The 16,694-nt window shown below is 37.9% G+C and overlaps 2 protein-coding genes across 2 annotated transcripts in view; one reads left to right on the top strand and one right to left on the bottom strand.

Annotated features, from left to right (window-relative positions):
- Positions 1-2,493: 2,493 nt before the first annotated feature.
- spice1 (spindle and centriole associated protein 1) lies at positions 2,494-12,568 on the bottom strand. Its single transcript, XM_057824140.1, has 18 exons — positions 12,423-12,568; positions 12,165-12,286; positions 11,888-11,935; positions 11,680-11,817; positions 11,502-11,604; positions 10,067-10,164; positions 9,909-9,982; positions 9,728-9,825; positions 9,533-9,658; positions 7,394-7,641; positions 7,189-7,320; positions 6,974-7,082; positions 6,788-6,883; positions 5,019-5,275; positions 4,756-4,939; positions 4,632-4,683; positions 2,717-2,780; positions 2,494-2,650 (listed from the first exon to the last, which is right to left on the bottom strand). Exons 2-18 carry the CDS (start codon positions 12,261-12,263, stop codon positions 2,588-2,590), a joined length of 1,989 nt encoding a protein of 662 aa, XP_057680123.1. The 5' UTR covers positions 12,264-12,286; positions 12,423-12,568; the 3' UTR covers positions 2,494-2,587.
- Positions 12,128-16,694, top strand: part of LOC130908574 (protein shisa-2) — a 25,369-nt gene continuing 20,802 nt past the window's right edge. Inside the window, exons 1-2 of the mRNA XM_057824141.1 lie at positions 12,128-12,154; positions 14,068-14,795. Coding sequence (XP_057680124.1) covers positions 14,498-14,795 — 298 coding nt within the window. The 5' untranslated portion in view covers positions 12,128-12,154; positions 14,068-14,497. The remainder of the gene's footprint in view (positions 12,155-14,067; positions 14,796-16,694) is intronic.

The raw sequence follows: 16,694 nt of genomic DNA, 5'->3' as shown, positions 1-16,694 counted from the left end.
AAAATTGCAATCATTTCTTACAAATAATTTTCATTACATAATGATAATTTAAAAACTTATCACCAAATTATGAACATAGAACAAAATGACACTTGAATTTGGTAATTAACTCATTGGCTGCCATTGATAGCCCTAGATGTCCAATCAATTTTGATTAGGTTGGCAGCGATCTTTTGATTGCCAGACATTTTTATACTTCAAAAAGGGCTTAAAAGGATTTAAATTCGCATGAACACAGAATGGTAACAAAGTGAACATAACGAATTGTCAAAAAATATATATACAGTATATATACATATATATGTATATTGTTAAACACAAAAGGATGTGGAAGATAAAACAGCTAGTGAGAAAAAAGAAAAAGCAAATTAGAAACTTACAATATTAGGAAATGTTCGTCCTGCAAAAATTGATGAAGCCTACTCCGTTGAGAGGTGACAGCATCATTAATTACCGCTATTCTGGACAACACACTTGTGTGTCTTAACCTGACCCCTCTTACAGAAACCTTGACCACACACTGACCAGGGAAAAGGTTTCTCTCCAGTGTGTCCTTCTGTGATGCATCCATTTTGAGCAAAAAGGTGATTACATACTGAGCAGGGAAACGGTTTCTCTCCAGTGTGTATTCTCGTGTGACTAAAAAAAATGTCCCCTTTTCTGGACCCCTTTTTGCCTCAAACGGAGCAGGAAAAAGGTTTCTCATCATTGTGTGTAAGTTTGACCTATTAAGGTTCCCTTTTGGGCGACGTGTTGAGCAGGAAAAGGGTTTCTCCACAGTGTTTCTTTCTTTGTGCTTTAATAGTTCCCTGTAGAGCAAACTGATAACAGAGCATGAAAAGGGTTTCTCTTCATTGTGTGTTCTAATTATTCTTTAAAAGCCAAACTTTGACCTCAGACTGAGTCGGAAAAAGTTCCTTGCCAGTGAGTTATTGTGCGACTGATTGAATGTCCATTTTTCCTGAATTCTTTGCCACGAACGAGGCAAAAAATGGGTTTTCTCTCCAGTGTATGTTCTTGTGTGGTCTTTTAAGGAAAATTTTTTATCATAATCCGAGAAGTTAAAGGGTTTCTAGCCATTGTGTGTTCTTTTGTGACCAACTAAATGTCCCTTTCTATGGATTTTTTGTTGCCACAAAGCAGGGAGCAGGGAAACCGTATAAACGTGGCTATAATTCAGGCTGGTGTTAAAAAAATATAAGTTTAATTGTACAGTAAATTTACTGCATATGATGTTTATGAAAAACCGAGGCGTTTGAAAATAGCTATAAATTTTTCAATTATCAACCTATATCAAAGTACAAGCTATATAATGCCATGTCTATTAAAGGGTACTGACACAAAATGGCCAACAAGTGATACCGGCCATCCTGATTGGCTCACAGCGTGCATTTAACATATAAAGCATATAAGTCTGCAACAACTAAATCGATTAAATCAATGAATAAATTAGTTGCCAATGAATTTGATAATTGATTCTTGCTGGCAGCTATGAGCAGTCCCGTTTGGGTCCTTGTTTGTGTGTAGCGTAGTGCACGCACGCTAGTGATTAGAGCAAGAGAGTGAGAGTTCACCGCTACACTCAGGTGTTTCTGAATCAACAATATTACGAAGCGTCGAGAGTTAGATTTTTATTTTGTGTAGCTATATCCAGTGTGCCTCCATCAGAGGTGAGGAAATGAAACCAATTGTATTGTTTGTACTCTTTGTTGATGAGACATTACTACTTAGCCTGGAGCGCTATGCTAGTTAGCTATTATGCTAATCAGTGTCTTCATTAGCACTTGAGTTGTCTCATTTCGTTTTATAAAGAAACCACACACATTTCTTATGACAGCTTAGAGTCTCCTTTCAACACAAACTCCCATTCAAACTAAATTGTCATACAACAGAGTGAGCTTTGAAATGAGTTTTGGATTGTATTTATAAATTGTTTGATATAGAAAACGGATTCATTATAGTTTGCCTACTTCTCATTCTATTTTGTTGTTTAGTTTATTTAAAGAAAATAAATGAGTCATTGACACAATTTATATCAGGGCTTTGTCCACAAGAAAAAAAGATTAATCAGCAGCACTTTTTTTTTTTTTTAATTTGAACAGGACTTTTGTCTGATTTCTGTACTGAGAAATGTTATGTTTTATACCTTTAATAAAAACTTTCGCAACCTTTATGTACTTAAAACAGTACAGTTGTAGACTGCAGTTAAGTCAGGAACCAGCAATAAAATATTTTTGAAGAAAACAGTCATCCATTTTGTCTTCATTGTTTCTTACAGCATGCCTTAAACTTCAAGTTAAATTGTGAAGGTAATTGAAAAATGTGACATTTATCTGATTCGTCGTTTAATCGACCGCTTAATTGATTACAAAAATCTTCAAAACAGGCAGAACAGCTGTAATTGTTGTTTTTTTTAATGGTTTTATTGAAAAAATATATTTCTTGAATTCACTGCTGAAAGCAATAATGCACAGCTTTCTTCTAAAAGTGGATTGAACGTCCATTGCAGTCAATGGAAGCTAATATAAACATTAATATTAAACAAAATTTACATTAAAAAAAAAAAAAAAAAAAAATCCTCTCCTGGTCATCGCATATGAGCAGAAAGAGCAAACCAGCCCTGCTGATGTACTTGTTGCTTGTCTGTTTGCTGTGGACAGAGGATTTTTTTTTTTAATTCAACAACTGGACTTTGATATACTTTGTGTGTGTGTACCTGTGCGCTTCCATCCTTCTGTGTTTCTTCATAAAGTCGAGAATAAACTTGCGAAACAGCTGATCTATTGCACAAGGATTAAACTAATTAACTCTTGATACTCTCACTCATTGGCTGCCATTGACAGCGGGAGACATCCGATCCATTTTGACTGGGAGAAGCTGGGAGTGAATGAGGTGATAGATGAGCATTTCCATCTACTTCTCCCAGGTTAAATAAATAAATTGGATGTTTGTCATTGTCAGTGACAGGTAATGCATTAACAGTAAATATTATAATATTTTTAAAGAATTTAAACGTTAATTTAAATAAATAAATAAATAAATAAATAAATACCGTATTTTAAAATATTTAAAAAATATTGCTAAAAATGCCATTTTATTCACTATTAACCAACTTTAGATTGTTATTTGGAGCTATACCCAGAGTGTATTTGGTTTTATTCATGTTACGGTAAATACCTTTTTAATATTTTAATAATGCTTATTTTTATCTATTCATATAAATAATAAAAAACATATAATCATATGTGGACCCTCATACTGTAACCTACATGACCTCAAATGTGATGTCCATATTCGTGAACTTGTTTTCAATCATATATTCATGGTTTGTTAATCAAATATTTATCTACATATTAACCCAATAAAGGAATGAAGTGCTGTATCATAGACTTCAAAACTCTATTGACCTGACATTTCATCATTCTTTGCGTCACGCCTTACCATAGGAGGCTGAGGTTCATTTAGTAATAGTCATTCAAAGACTGCACACGCTCATCTCAAAGCCAAATTTAAGGTAAGATTTTTGAAGTAGTACGAAAGCTGGACCGCATACAAACAGGAAGGATTGTCTCAGGAATGATTTGTTCGAGGATTCAAGGCAATTATTATATTTCTCGTACCATGCATTCATTTTTAAACGTTGGGTGAAAAAAATCATTGGGAGAAATCAGCCGCTACTGCATTGGCATCATAGTTCGCCAAATTTACTTAAACTAAACACTAACTGCATGGTTTTTTTGCTTTTAACCAAGAATCGAGACTGTTTTACATCCATATCTATGAAGAATTTGGGGATTTAAACATTTATTCACAAGAATTTTCACCAGAAAAGCGGTTTATGTCAGGCGGACGCTAGCCTCATTCACTAAAAGAGTAGCGTTGTACTTCGACATATTTACGTAAAATAAACACTAGCTGCACGATTTCTTTGCTTTTCACCAAGAATCAAGACTTTTACGTCCATATCTATGAAGAATTCAGGGATTTAAGCATTTATTCACATGAATTTTCACCAGAAAAGCTGTTTACGTCAGGCCAACGCTAGTCTCATTCACTACAACTATATAACTAACTATACAACTGTATAATGACAATAATGGGCTATTCTATTCTATAATAAGTTGTGATTGCATATAGAATGTATTAATAATCTATTTATAAGTGATCTATAATTGATTCTGCATGTTTTCCTCAAGTATTAGGTTTCGGATGTGAAAATTGAGTGATTTATTAGCTGTTGAAAACTAGCACAAAAAATAATAAGTTGCTATTTTGGGCAAAAACTTTTATGTTAAATATTGCCTATTGATCCTGAAAATATAGGTGATCATCTCTGCATTTGCTAATTTTTGTGTATCTAGTGTAAAATCTGAGAAATTTTTAGCGATTTTAAGTTTTGTTATACCCATATTAAAAATAATAATCGGGAACGACTGAATTTCTTTATGCCGCCACTCATGGAGACTAAGGTAGGTTACTGTTTTGCTTTTAGGTCGGTAGCAGCTTTGGTTTTGAAATTATTTTAAGTTTTTGAAAATAGGCCCCCTACAGATCAGCCCTGCGCCCCGTGTCATGTCAATATATTATGAAGTCTATGGCTGTTAAAATCTTTTTGTGCATAAGAAGCTCACCGTCTGTTTTCTGTCGGCATCAGCGGGGATCCATCAGTGCTTCCATTTCCATCTTAGTGATAATGTAGCCGTCATGAACAATCTCATCTGAACAAACACATAGCAGGAATGGTAACCAGACTACCTGAATGTTGCGGGCTGAACGCCGAGGGAGGCACGGGGGATCCGAGTGGGGAAACTCGATCAGAAACGGTCTGCTTCTGCTGTTCAATGAGATCCAGCAGTCGCTCTCTGGCTGCTGTGTTTTGCCTGTTGAGCTCCAGGAGCCGCTGCTGTACACTATATATGCTGTTATTGACAGTAGCCGCCTAAAGACCAAAAAAATGCTTTTTTAGGTTTGGTTGAGAAACTCGGGAACTATTTTATGTTATGGAAAAAAAAACATACATTTGTATGCATCATTTGATCGGTGTATTGACCGAGCCTTGCAGTAGTCTCGGGCCCCGTCCTGCCAGAACCTGAACACTTCTGCTCCGAACTGCTGCCAGGTGACTTTCCGATGCTCTCAAATTGACTTAGCTGGGCGCTAATCGTGTCTTTGAGTCGGCGGAGCTCGACGAGCCCGGAGTCAGGAGAAATTTGCGACGTAAAACTGGACGATGAGTTGTTGGTTGGCGGTTTGTTGTAGGCGTTCTGTTCTGGCTCTGTTGCGAGAAGGTGCTTTTTAGGTAGTTATGAACGTGAAAAAAAATGTCTTTTGACCAGGTTTCCTTGGTCGACTACAGCTGATAGATAAAAATGGAAGTGATCACATTTTGGGTTAATTAAAGTGCGTACAACAGGATTTAAAAAAAAAAAAAAAAAAAAAAAAGTCTTAAATAGCATAATTATGTGATTTAGAATCATATTTTGAGACGATTCGACAATATATATATGAGTAATTAAGTCTTTTAATCCGCCGTTTAGCCACGCCTACCATTATAGGGCTATAGCGTCCCCAAAAGGAGGATGACGTCGGCAGGATAATGGTTTCATCTGATTTACAACTCAACCATTGAGGGAGAATTACTCAGCACGACGAAAATGCGACGAAGAGAGCCGCAAAATGTTAATGTTTCAGTCTCTCTAGTCCAATATTTTTACAGGATATTCTTTTAATCGAAGTATTTTCCCCCGATTACTAAATAAATGGTATGGTCATGACAAATAACAGTCTTGTGCTAAATGGAATATGAAATAATAAAAATGCATTTATTTAGTATTATATGGAAAAATTACTCCGTAATGGTCAAAACTGTCAACTTCACCATTACTGTCGCACATCCCGAACAATATTTTATGCCACCGTAGTTAGTCCGGCTTTTGTCATTTCCCTGGCCCGGTTTCGGAGAATGTAAACTGTCCAAGAGGCGTGACAGCTAGCCGACATGCTAGACCAAACCAAGTGACGTCTCAAAGTCTTATTTTCGCTTTTTTCGATGTGAAAAAATCACACAAAACTAGCCCGGATCAATTCACGGCAAGCCTCCGGTCGTCGACTGAGTGTCATTTTCGGCGGACAATCAGCCACAAAATGCAAGCCACCTCCGTATTAAAACATGTGCCATGATCCCTGTATTTGGCATAATACAAAATACGATGTTTACTCCCTTCCTCGTAAGTCCAATGGTCCCACAGTAGTAGGGCTTGTTTTTACCAATATCCGTGGTAAACGGGGATCTTTTGAAACCCAAAAAGGCTCACACGCCTCTCCCTGGCGCAACAACAATTTTCTGCAGCCGTTTGACTGGCGTGATGTGAAAAATAATCCAATTAATCCGCCAAAACAGTTGAATCCGCAATCCATCTGCACAGTATAAAACATTCGTCCTAAACCCGAGACTGAAGCCGGAAGTCACTTATTTTCATGGCACAGGATTCCAAAATTGAATACATAAAACGATCGCTTCCAAACACATCCAAGCGGTCCATTTAACATTGCATAAAGCATTGTGTGAAATATGAAATAAATATGCTTTTTGGTGTCATACGCACTTTAAGTCAAAGGTCACAGAGGTCAGAAAAATAATTTTGAGACAACTTATTTCATACTTTGAGTGCCCATTCTACCAAATATGGCTGTTTGCTCATGTGCTTAAAGATATGCATGCAACATACAAGGACAAGGCCTAAGTACAAGTAATATACACTAATAGGTCACAAATTTTGGAGGTTACCAGGAATTGTCTGCCAGGCAACTCCTTGTCCAGGTGAAGACACCTGGACGGCGGGAATGACAGAAACTCGTCGTTGCTCGAAAACAGGCTGCTGAACTGTAAAAAAAAAAAAAAAAAAAAAAAAAAAAAAAAAAAAACTACCATTGTATTGCACTCCAACACGTAAATTTAACACATAACAAGAACCTGTTGCAATGACATCAGCGCCTCGGTGTTGGTTGATGTGCGTCGCCATTGCGGACACCGCAGAGTCCAGTTTTCTGTCCATTTCTGCTGTGCGCTGCTTCAATTCAGCCTGAAAACAAACTAGATTTTAACTGGGAGGAACTCTCCCGGTCAAAATGGATGGTACGTCCATCTCCATCAAAAGCAATGCATGAAAATATGGCTAAAAATAATACCTGCAAGGAGGAGGTTTCTTCTCTCAGAGTCATGGTCTCCGCAGTCAGAGCGTCAATCAGGTGTCGTTGTTCTCTCAGACTCTCCTCCAATTTACGCTTTTCCTCGATTGCGGTTTCAGCGTCATGTTCTCGCTAAGGAAACAACCTTAATTACTCTACCAGAAATACAAACTATATTCAATATGGCCTTGTTTTTGGTGTGTACCTTTTTAATGAGGCGAACCAGGCGTGCCAGAGTGGACACCAAAGCCAAGGAGAAGCCAGTAAGCCCTTGCGCCGGGTGTTGCAGAGTCTGCGTCGACGTTTGTGGACTCAGGGAATCCAATTCGTGCTCCACTTCAGCTAACATGCTTTGTAGCAGGCCTAGGCCTGACTTTTCACCGTTGAACGACACCACGGAGGAACCGTCATTAAACTTGACAGTTTTTCTGGTTTTAGTAGGCTGACAGCTACCTGTAAGGCAACAATAAGTTTGTTTGTTTTTTAATCACCACTCTTCAAGTTTAGCACTTTAAATATTTTTTGGCCTCATACTGATCTCAGTATTACATATGTCACATGTGTCAAACTCTTGGCTTGTGGGCCAGATCTGTAAGTTATGTGTGTCAACTTCAGGGTTTTCGCCAAAATAAAATTTGGGTTAATTAAAAAAAAAAAAAAAAAAAAAAAAAAAAGCGACAATTCAAAAAAACCGAGGCACTGATGAACACACTATGTGTCTTCATCAAGACAATCGATTGTCTTGATGAAGGCCTACACGGCCGAAACATGTCGGCATTTTTTAATTTGTACAAAGCCATGATTGAATAAAGGTTTTTTATTTTTGTACTTCTTGAGTGCCTTGGTTTTTTGAATTGTCGCTTTTTTTTTTAATCCCTAAACCAGTGGTCTCAAACCGGTCCTCAAAGGGCCGCAGGGGGTACTGGATTTCATTCCAACCAAACGAGACAAATACCTTTTCACCAATCTGGTTTCTTACAAGTGTAATCAGTTGATTGCAATCAGGTGCTGCTTATGTTAGTAGAAACCTCATTGGTTGAACTGTTTGTGCTGGATCTGTTGGAACAAAAACCAGGACCCACTGCGGCCCTTTGTGGAGTCGGTTTGAGACCGCTGCCCTAAACCAAAGAGCACTAGAAGTGTACTTTGTACATCCTGCAGCACTCCATGCACTTCATGTTATACTAAAATTTGGGTTATTTCTACTGATGCACCGATACCAGTATCGGCAGGGGGCAGATCCGGCACGTAATGGTGGTATCGCTATCGGCGAGTACCAACAAACAGGGCGCTGATACCATTTACCGGTCCAGTTTTACAACACTTGACCGCAGCATTTTTTCCTCCAGATGCTCACTACATTCTGTCTCTGTGTTATGTGGTGACAAGTGAACACTTTGCATGCCAAGCAGCTATCGCTATTGGCTTGCTTCAGACCAATGGGAGCGGGCTAAAAGCCTTCTTAACCAATGTCGGGACAGCTTTTTCATATGGAGGAAAAACAAACCAGGAGAAATGGCGGCGGTCTGGAAATATTTCAGCATAGAAATTCTGTCGAAATACAATCAATGGCTGCATGCAAGATTTGCAGCCTGCAAGTTTCGAGTAGTGGAGTTAAATCGGCCAGTTTCAGTACCTTGGACCTCCCACCGGCGGGAGGCCCCGGAGATGACCCAGGACACGCTGGAGAGACTATGTCTCTCGGTTGGCCTGGGAACGCCTTGGGATCCCGCCGGAGGAGCTGGTTGAAGTGGCCGGGGAGAGGAGGTTAGGGGCTTCCCTCTTAAAGCTGCTGCCCCCGCGACCCGACCCCGGAGCAAGCGGAAGATGCTGGATGGACGGATGGTTTAATACGGAACGCAACTTTTAATTCCCAATTCGGAGCGATTCCTTATTTCAAAGGACAGGTGGCAAGCCTATTCAAAAGTGCTGTAAAAGTAAGCTAAGCTAGCGTTATTTATTTAATTTTTTAAAATTAATATAAAAAATAAAGTGAGTATTTACTGATTTTTTACCTTTTGCAATGTTACCCCGTTATTTTTTTTTTAATTAATCAAAAAAAATTAAGTGAGTATTTACTTATTTTTTACCTTTAGGGTGCTTTTTTTGGTTTGTTTTTTTTCCCATCATTTTTTAATTTAAAAAAATGACTTTACGCCTCCTGTTTGTTTGTTTTTTTTTTAATTAAAAAACGGTCATAGATTTTTAATGGACTAATGGAATGGAACCATGGAATATTTGCTTTTTATAGGCAATTCATCTGCTAATAATCCATTAATTAGTGAAGTGACCCATGACAAACATGAGTTTAACACCCCTGCCATATTATGAATTTTTTGATTACCTGGCTGTCTGGGGGAAATGTCAGGGTTTAGGACTTGTGATACTAGCAAAGACTCCCCCTCATTGGGTTCCTCTGAGTGGTTGTGTCTGGACCTTACACGCTGGACCACTGGTGTGGCATTAAGAGCTAAGAACAAAAAACAGGTACGTTTGCAGTTAGAAATTTAACATATACTATTTACTTATATTTTTTTACCAGTTTGGACAGGTGCTCTGGTTGGTGTGCATTCATTAACACCATGACGCCCCCTTTGGCGCTGAGGCCGTCTCGTCATGATCTTCTCCTTTTTTTTACTGCAGTGCAATACAAATTAAACAGACTTGTGACTGTGTCTTTATTTACTCATTTGAATTAAATTGAGAAGTCACATGACTACCTTTGGAAGAGTCTTCCCGCTTCAGGCTCTTCATCACTGTAGTAGTAGTCGTTGTTCTCTGTTTCAATTAGGGCCTAAAATGTCAGATTTTTGGGATTTGAAAATATCTTACGTTAGCGATTGTGCATGTGTTGTGTAAAAACTCATTTGACACACACCTGATGATCCAAGTTGGAGTCATTGAGAGAGGGTGGCTCAGTGGATCGCTGGGAAATAGGAGAGTCTGAGTTTGGGGCCAGTGTCACACTGGGATGTCCTATGAAATTATACACATTGTGTATAACATCGAGAGTTGATGTTAAGGCCTTAACAAACAGAACAATTACAGTATTTTGATTTTCAACAAACACCAATGAAATACATTCGACTTGACTGTTGATATTAGAGTAATCGGGGGAATATTTGCAGTATTCCATCTTTGTGAGTGTTCAAAAAATAATATATATGGCAGAAAACACGAAAAAGCAGTTTCTGCTCTTGCACCCCTCTTTAAAATAAACTGCTGTATTTTAAGCCAAAAGAATTGTTGTGTTTGATAGAACAATATATCTATATGCTGCCATAGCAGTTTCATGGCGCAATAAGCCCCTGAACTATTTTTAATTTGTCCGTTTTACCCTGGAGACCCCCGTTTACAGACAACGCGCAACCACTTTTGTTTCAACCCAGCCATAAAAAGAAGGCAAGCAATTATATTTATTATTCAAAATATCAAACACTTTGAGCTTAGACTCATTAACTGATGTCTAGTAATTTGTAAAAAAAAAACTTCATAAAATTATTCAGTCGCATATTTTAAACTTTTAAACAAATTACGTCACAATGAAAAAAATTGTGTCTGTAAATAGGTCACTGACATCGCTTAATTGCATTTTTTTGTTACTGTCACATTTTCCCTGATATTTTAGATGATAATCGATCCAAACAAAGAAAAATTGAGAGAAAAAAAAAAAAACGTTTAAAAGGGTGAATATTTGAAAAACAAAAAATCTTGACCACTCCTTGATGTCTGCGATTTCTGCATTGCGACCCTTGTTATATTACCGTGTTTCACCCATAAAATCCCTAAAAAGTCTGGCTGTGGCCAATCACAGCTGTGTCTTGACACTCGGCGTGACATGCTACACTGAGTTTTTGGATTTAAACAAGGTAAGTACGCGATAATATCTCATTAAAATCATGGTGTCTTTAATTAAGCGCACTCATGCTCTCACCTCGAGTTAGCGTTTAAAAAATTTTTTTTATTTCCCCCAGAAAATTAAGATTTTAAGATTTCTAATGATGTATCACACATGCATATAGGACAATTTTGAAATTTGGCCAAATTGGGGGTCTCAAAGCGTAACTTCATATATACGTTCTCACTCTGCCCTGTCTATCGTCGTCAAAGGCAAAAAATGAGTTAAGATTTAAAAAATAATAATAATAATTGAATTTGGACAAGTCTGAAGTCAGCAATGTCTCTGAACAATTAATCGACCCACAAAATAGCTGTTGAATAAATTAATAATTGATTTTTTTGTCAAATTTTTTTTATTTTGCCAGCCCTAGATGATTTATAAATAAATGTTCAGATTATGTGGCATGATCTACCAATCGTTCTGCATTGGGGTTCTCCAAAAAGCTCATTGACCACAGCCAAAGTTCGGTCTGAGCGGGCGAGCACATCATGCAAGAGCATCTTTTCAGAAAACACCTGCAAAAAAATCAAATTCACTTTCAATATTATTCATTTGAATTGAACTGTATTAAAATCAAAACAATATTACACCTCTCTTATGATTCTTTGACTGTCCTTGTCCAAAGGACTACCTCCAGCATGACGGAAGCGCTCTCTCAAGGCTTTTTCTCGCAGTTCCCACTGAGCTACCGCTTTGTTGTGTGACTTGCGGCTCTCTCTGCGATAATTCTGAGCACATGGCAGGAATATATTTACTAGTTTCATTTCAATCATTAAACGCCAATTAAACTAGCTTTACCAATTCGGCTGGGGTCAATTTGTACTTGGCGAGGTCACTGTTGGTGCTCTGAAACCATAATAATCCCTGATTAGTAGGTAAAATATGAAACAAAATAGAATTAAAGTATTGAGTCCTATTGACTAGGATGGATGTCTAATCCATTTGAACTGGGACAGCTGGCAGCGATCATTTATTTACCCAGTTCAAATGGATTAGATGTCCATCCCTGTCAATTGAATTAAAACATAAGGACTCGTGACTTCATGGAGTTCATTGAATTAGCAGGTATACTCACCACCCATTCTTTTTTATGAAGAGGTGCAGTCTTCTTTGGGCGAAGGGACTTTGTTAAACTATTACCGTAGGGCGTTCGACCCCTGCCTCTGGCAAACATGTTGGACACGTTTGCAGAGTGGTCTGCGATAAAAAAAAAAATGCAAATAAATTTTTTTAAAACATGGAATGGAAATTAGTTCTCGCAAACCGGGGTGTTGGCTAACGCTACTAGCTAATTTCACGACAAATTTGATTTAGCGAACAAGCTACCACTTACTTCGAAAACAAAACGTAGAATAAATACTTTTGTGGTCCAAAAGTTAAATATGCCTCGAAAATGAAGTCAAGTTGCTAGCTTCGCATGTTTCTCTTTCTGAGTTTGTTTGACAAATTTGAACTGTCCCGCGACACTTCCGACATATGACGTGGCGTACACGAAGAGCATGATGGGACATGTAGTTAACGCAATGAAAGCGTTCGAATTCAACTTTATGATGTACAACGTAGTAGCCAAAATGTTCGAAATAGAAAATTGGCTTCTTAAAACTGGTGGAGTTAGGGGCTTCAGGAAATAATTTTCTTTTATTTAGTTGACTTCTTGTGCTTGTCTTCACTTAAAATGTAGTATTAGTTAGCCCGGAAGTATGTAAACCTTCAGGAGTCCTGTACAGTAGATTACATTAAAAGTAAAAAGATTACTTTAAAAGTTAATACAATAGTACAGTTTGGGAAATTATGGAGGTAGATTATGGAGGTAGATTAGTGTCTATATTATGCAATAAAAAAAAAGAGTTGTTCAATCCCAAAAAAAAAACAAAAAAAAAACAAAGTCGCTTCAATCAAAATATATATTTTCAATAAAAAAAAGTCACTTCAATTAAAAAAAAAGTGTTTGAATGCAAAACTAAATTTGAAACAAAAAAATACATTTGAAAACTATTTTTCTTTGATTTAATTTTTTTTTAATTGAAGTCAAGTTTTTTTTTATTATAACAATTATATTATATTATATTATATTATATTATATTATATTATATTATATTATATTATATTATATTATATTATATATTTAAATTTTTAATTTAATGCATTCAAGTAATGTGGTTTTGCATTTGGGCCACATTTTGGCTTGGACATTTGTGTCTTTATTATTTAATAAAAAAATAAGTTGCTTCAAAATAATATATGTGTGTGTGTGTGTGTGTGTGTGTGTGTGTGTGTGTGTGTGTGTGCGTGCGTGCGTGCGTGCGTGCGTGCGTGCGTGCGTGTGTGTATGTGTTTTCAAAAGAAAAATCACTTCAATCAAAAAAAAAATCTATCATACAAAAAAAGTTTTTGAATGCGAAAAAATATTTGAGACTCAGAAATGTGCATTTTAACACTTCATTTTTAATTGAAACTGTTTTCTTTGATTGAAGCTATCCTTTTTGTGTTGGGCCATATTAATGGTTTTCAAATGCATTTTTTTTGTTTCAAATTTATTTTTGCATTCAAACACATTTTTAATTGAAGTGACTTTTTTTTATTGAAAATATACAGTTTGATTGAAGCGACTTTTTTTTTTGATTGAATAATAAAGACACATATCTCCCTCCATAGGGAATTGCAATATAATTAGAATTTAAATTGGTTTTTTTCGCAGTTTTTGTGTGACTTTCAATGCCACAGACGACGCTACGATTGAAATGAGCACATTCATACACTAGAGGGCAATGTTACAATTCTATTAAAACGTTTCTGACGCGTTTCGCCAACAAAAGTACTTAATAGTTGAACAAGTTTTTTTTTTTTTTTTTTTTTTTAAACTACAGACGTGCTCATTAATTTATTTTAAGAATTTAATAACACCTAATAAAACATGGGCACTTTTATCGTGTGCCGACTGGTAAATCGACTTGACTGTTGCTATTTTACCTGTCCAGCTGTCATTCCAAACTTTTCTCCACGCCCAACCCGTGACGCCAAGTAGGACGTCCCGCGTGAATCAGCCTGGACTCCACCAGAACCAGGACTTCACTTGTGATCTGTTCTCGTTTGGACGTCCCAGAAACATGCCAAGCGCGCAACAGGCTCGGAACAGCCGGTCACACGATTCCGGACTTCATGGGAAACTTCTCCACTCTTTCCATTGACTGGATTTAACCACTAACATAACAAAACTTGCACCTGGAGACTAAAGTTGATTTCTTACTTGAGAAAAATCGCGTGGATTATATTTTGGAGACGCAATTACGCACGGAATTCCTCAATTCTCAAACAAATGCCAGCGCTTAAATTGAGCATCACCCCTTTTCTCGAGTCCCACAAACCCCCTCACAGTTCCGGAAAATCCTAGCATCTCTCGCACCCAGGATGTGGGCCGGAGGACTCCCGATCGCCGTGATCGCAACTCTCCTGGCTGTCGCGATCGACGTGAAGGCCAACGGCGAGTACTGCCACGGATGGCACGACGCCCAGGGAGCGTGGAAGGAAGGATTCCAGTGCCCGGAGAAGATAGACGGCGTGGATGCCATCATTTGCTGCGGGAAGTGCGAGTTGAGATACTGCTGCTCCAGCACGGACGCAAGGCTGGACCAGGGCAGCTGCGACAACGACAGGCGAGCCCTCGAACCCGGCGCCGAGGGAAAGGAGAGCAAGGAATCCGATGCAGGTATGGGCAGATGCGAAAGGTTGCGCTGATTCACCTTCTCTGCTCTGAGCACACCTTTTTTTTTTTTTTTTTAATCAAACTTTCTAAACGTTAATTGCACCCTCTGTCATTTATGGACATACTCAAAAAAATAATTCAAGCGAGCTTTAGGAACACTTAAAGGAGAGTTTTCCCAAACATTTTAAAATCCTGACAGGGTTGGCTCACCTCCTTTCCACTAGGCAAACTCTTTGAAAAAGTCTAAATTAAGACTCTCGGGTACTTTTAAAGCAGTCCTTGCTAAACCTATTAGGCCAAGCATCTCCATCATCCCAACAAAGTTGACGCACCCCTAAAATGTTATGGAAAGCCTTAAAACGTCTTTCATCCTTTTTCAAAGGCGTAGGTTTGCATAGGGACGATAGCGACATAACACTACCAACTTTTCAGGATGCTCAAATTGTCCCCACCAACTTTTAAGCCAATTTTTATGCATTATATAATTTGTTCAGTTATATAGGTAATTTAGATTGTATTCCCATATGTTGCAAGAAAAGCATTGACCCTACCATTATTAAGTGAAATATTTTCATTATGTTAAAATGTTAAAACCGTTTTCACTTGCTGAATGCACCGGTCCATTCCCCCCCCCTCTTCAAACACACGTTTGATTGGCTGATGACGTCACCCGTCCCCAACACACATGCACGCTCACACTTGCACAGCCCCTATGTCGACAATATGCCGCTTCCTCCCAAGAAAAGGGATATTTTAAGTTTTTTTCGGCCAGCAGCAGCCATTGTAAGTAATTTCAAAAGACGCCAATGTTGTGGATGTGGGAAACACACCACTATTTTTGCTATTGTAAGTCATTTGGGGGCCCCAAGCAAAATAATGCAAAGGGGCCCATATTTTTGGCCCACCATTTCGTCACAGTGTACTGTGAAACCCATACATGCAATCCAAGCCATACGTCCATATTTTGTATATTAATCAGATTTTGTTGCACTGCATACTTCAAACTTCTCACCCCAAATGATTGTCAGTACTTACAGTAGATAGCGCCAAACCTTTTTCTAAAAGAGGAAAGAAAGAAGTTAAGGAAGAACTTTTATTTTTTTAAGCTTTTAATCAAGTATCAAAACTCACAAAAATCAAATAAAGCAAACTGTAGTAAACAAAATAAAATATAAATTAAACAATTGCCAGATTGGGGGCCCCCTAGTGGTCAGTGGCCCTACGCAGCTGCATAGTCTGCGTATAGGCTGGGCCGGCCCTGATCAGAGTTAGCATAACATTAAACCATGTGAACTTGCTCACTTGAAAAACTCGAGTAGGAAGCTGCTTAGAGAGAAAAGTCCTTCTGTTTCGGTTTTTTACTGTTAACGTTAATTTAACTGTGAGAAATTAAGTTACCTTTGCTGGAAACTATAGAACCAGAAAAACGTGAGCAAGAAGCTGCATAGAAAGAGAGGGGTGCTGCATAAACTCATATGTTGCTCACACAACATAATCATAATTAACTATGTACATTTAAAAAAAAAAGAATCCTGGGATGCTTTGAGCTACCCACACTAGCATTGCGATCGACTGGTCAATTGTAATCGACATAATGAGCACCCCTGATTTAGCCTATCAAATAATTAGGTGCATATTCGTGTGAAACGTAGCCCTGACCCCCATTCACCCAATCTATTTGGTCTTGTTTATGTCCCATCCCGAGCAAAAAAATGTACATGCAGATTATGCTGTTACACTGTCCCTACCAATGTTGAGACCAAACCTACACCCTTGCTCTTTTTCGTGCACTAACTAGCTGACACACACCCTTAAAGAGTTCAAACAAAGATTTTAGGAGACTTAAAAGTCAGTCTTTCAAAATTTTCCCAACCTGCGCATCCCCTTTATCATCCTGATAAA

This window comes from Corythoichthys intestinalis, chromosome 20 (assembly GCF_030265065.1).
Source record: "Corythoichthys intestinalis isolate RoL2023-P3 chromosome 20, ASM3026506v1, whole genome shotgun sequence".
Taxonomy (NCBI): domain Eukaryota; kingdom Metazoa; phylum Chordata; class Actinopteri; order Syngnathiformes; family Syngnathidae; genus Corythoichthys; species Corythoichthys intestinalis.
The sequence above is the reverse complement of the archived record's forward strand: the minus strand, read 5'-3'. Positions and strand labels throughout refer to the sequence as shown.

Bases quoted from the DNA above. Each gene is read 5' to 3' on its own strand.
- spice1 (XM_057824140.1), bottom strand. From the start codon at position 12,263: ATGTTTGCCAGAGGCAGGGGTCGAACGCCCTACGGTAATAGTTTAACA. The intron at 9,983-10,066 runs GTGTGTGTCAAA...CTGACATTTTAG, and splicing joins ACTCCAACTTGGATCATCAG to GCCCTAATTGAAACAGAGAA. The intron at 4,940-5,018 runs GTATGTTTTTTT...TTTGGTCTTTAG, and splicing joins ATCAAATGATGCATACAAAT to GCGGCTACTGTCAATAACAG.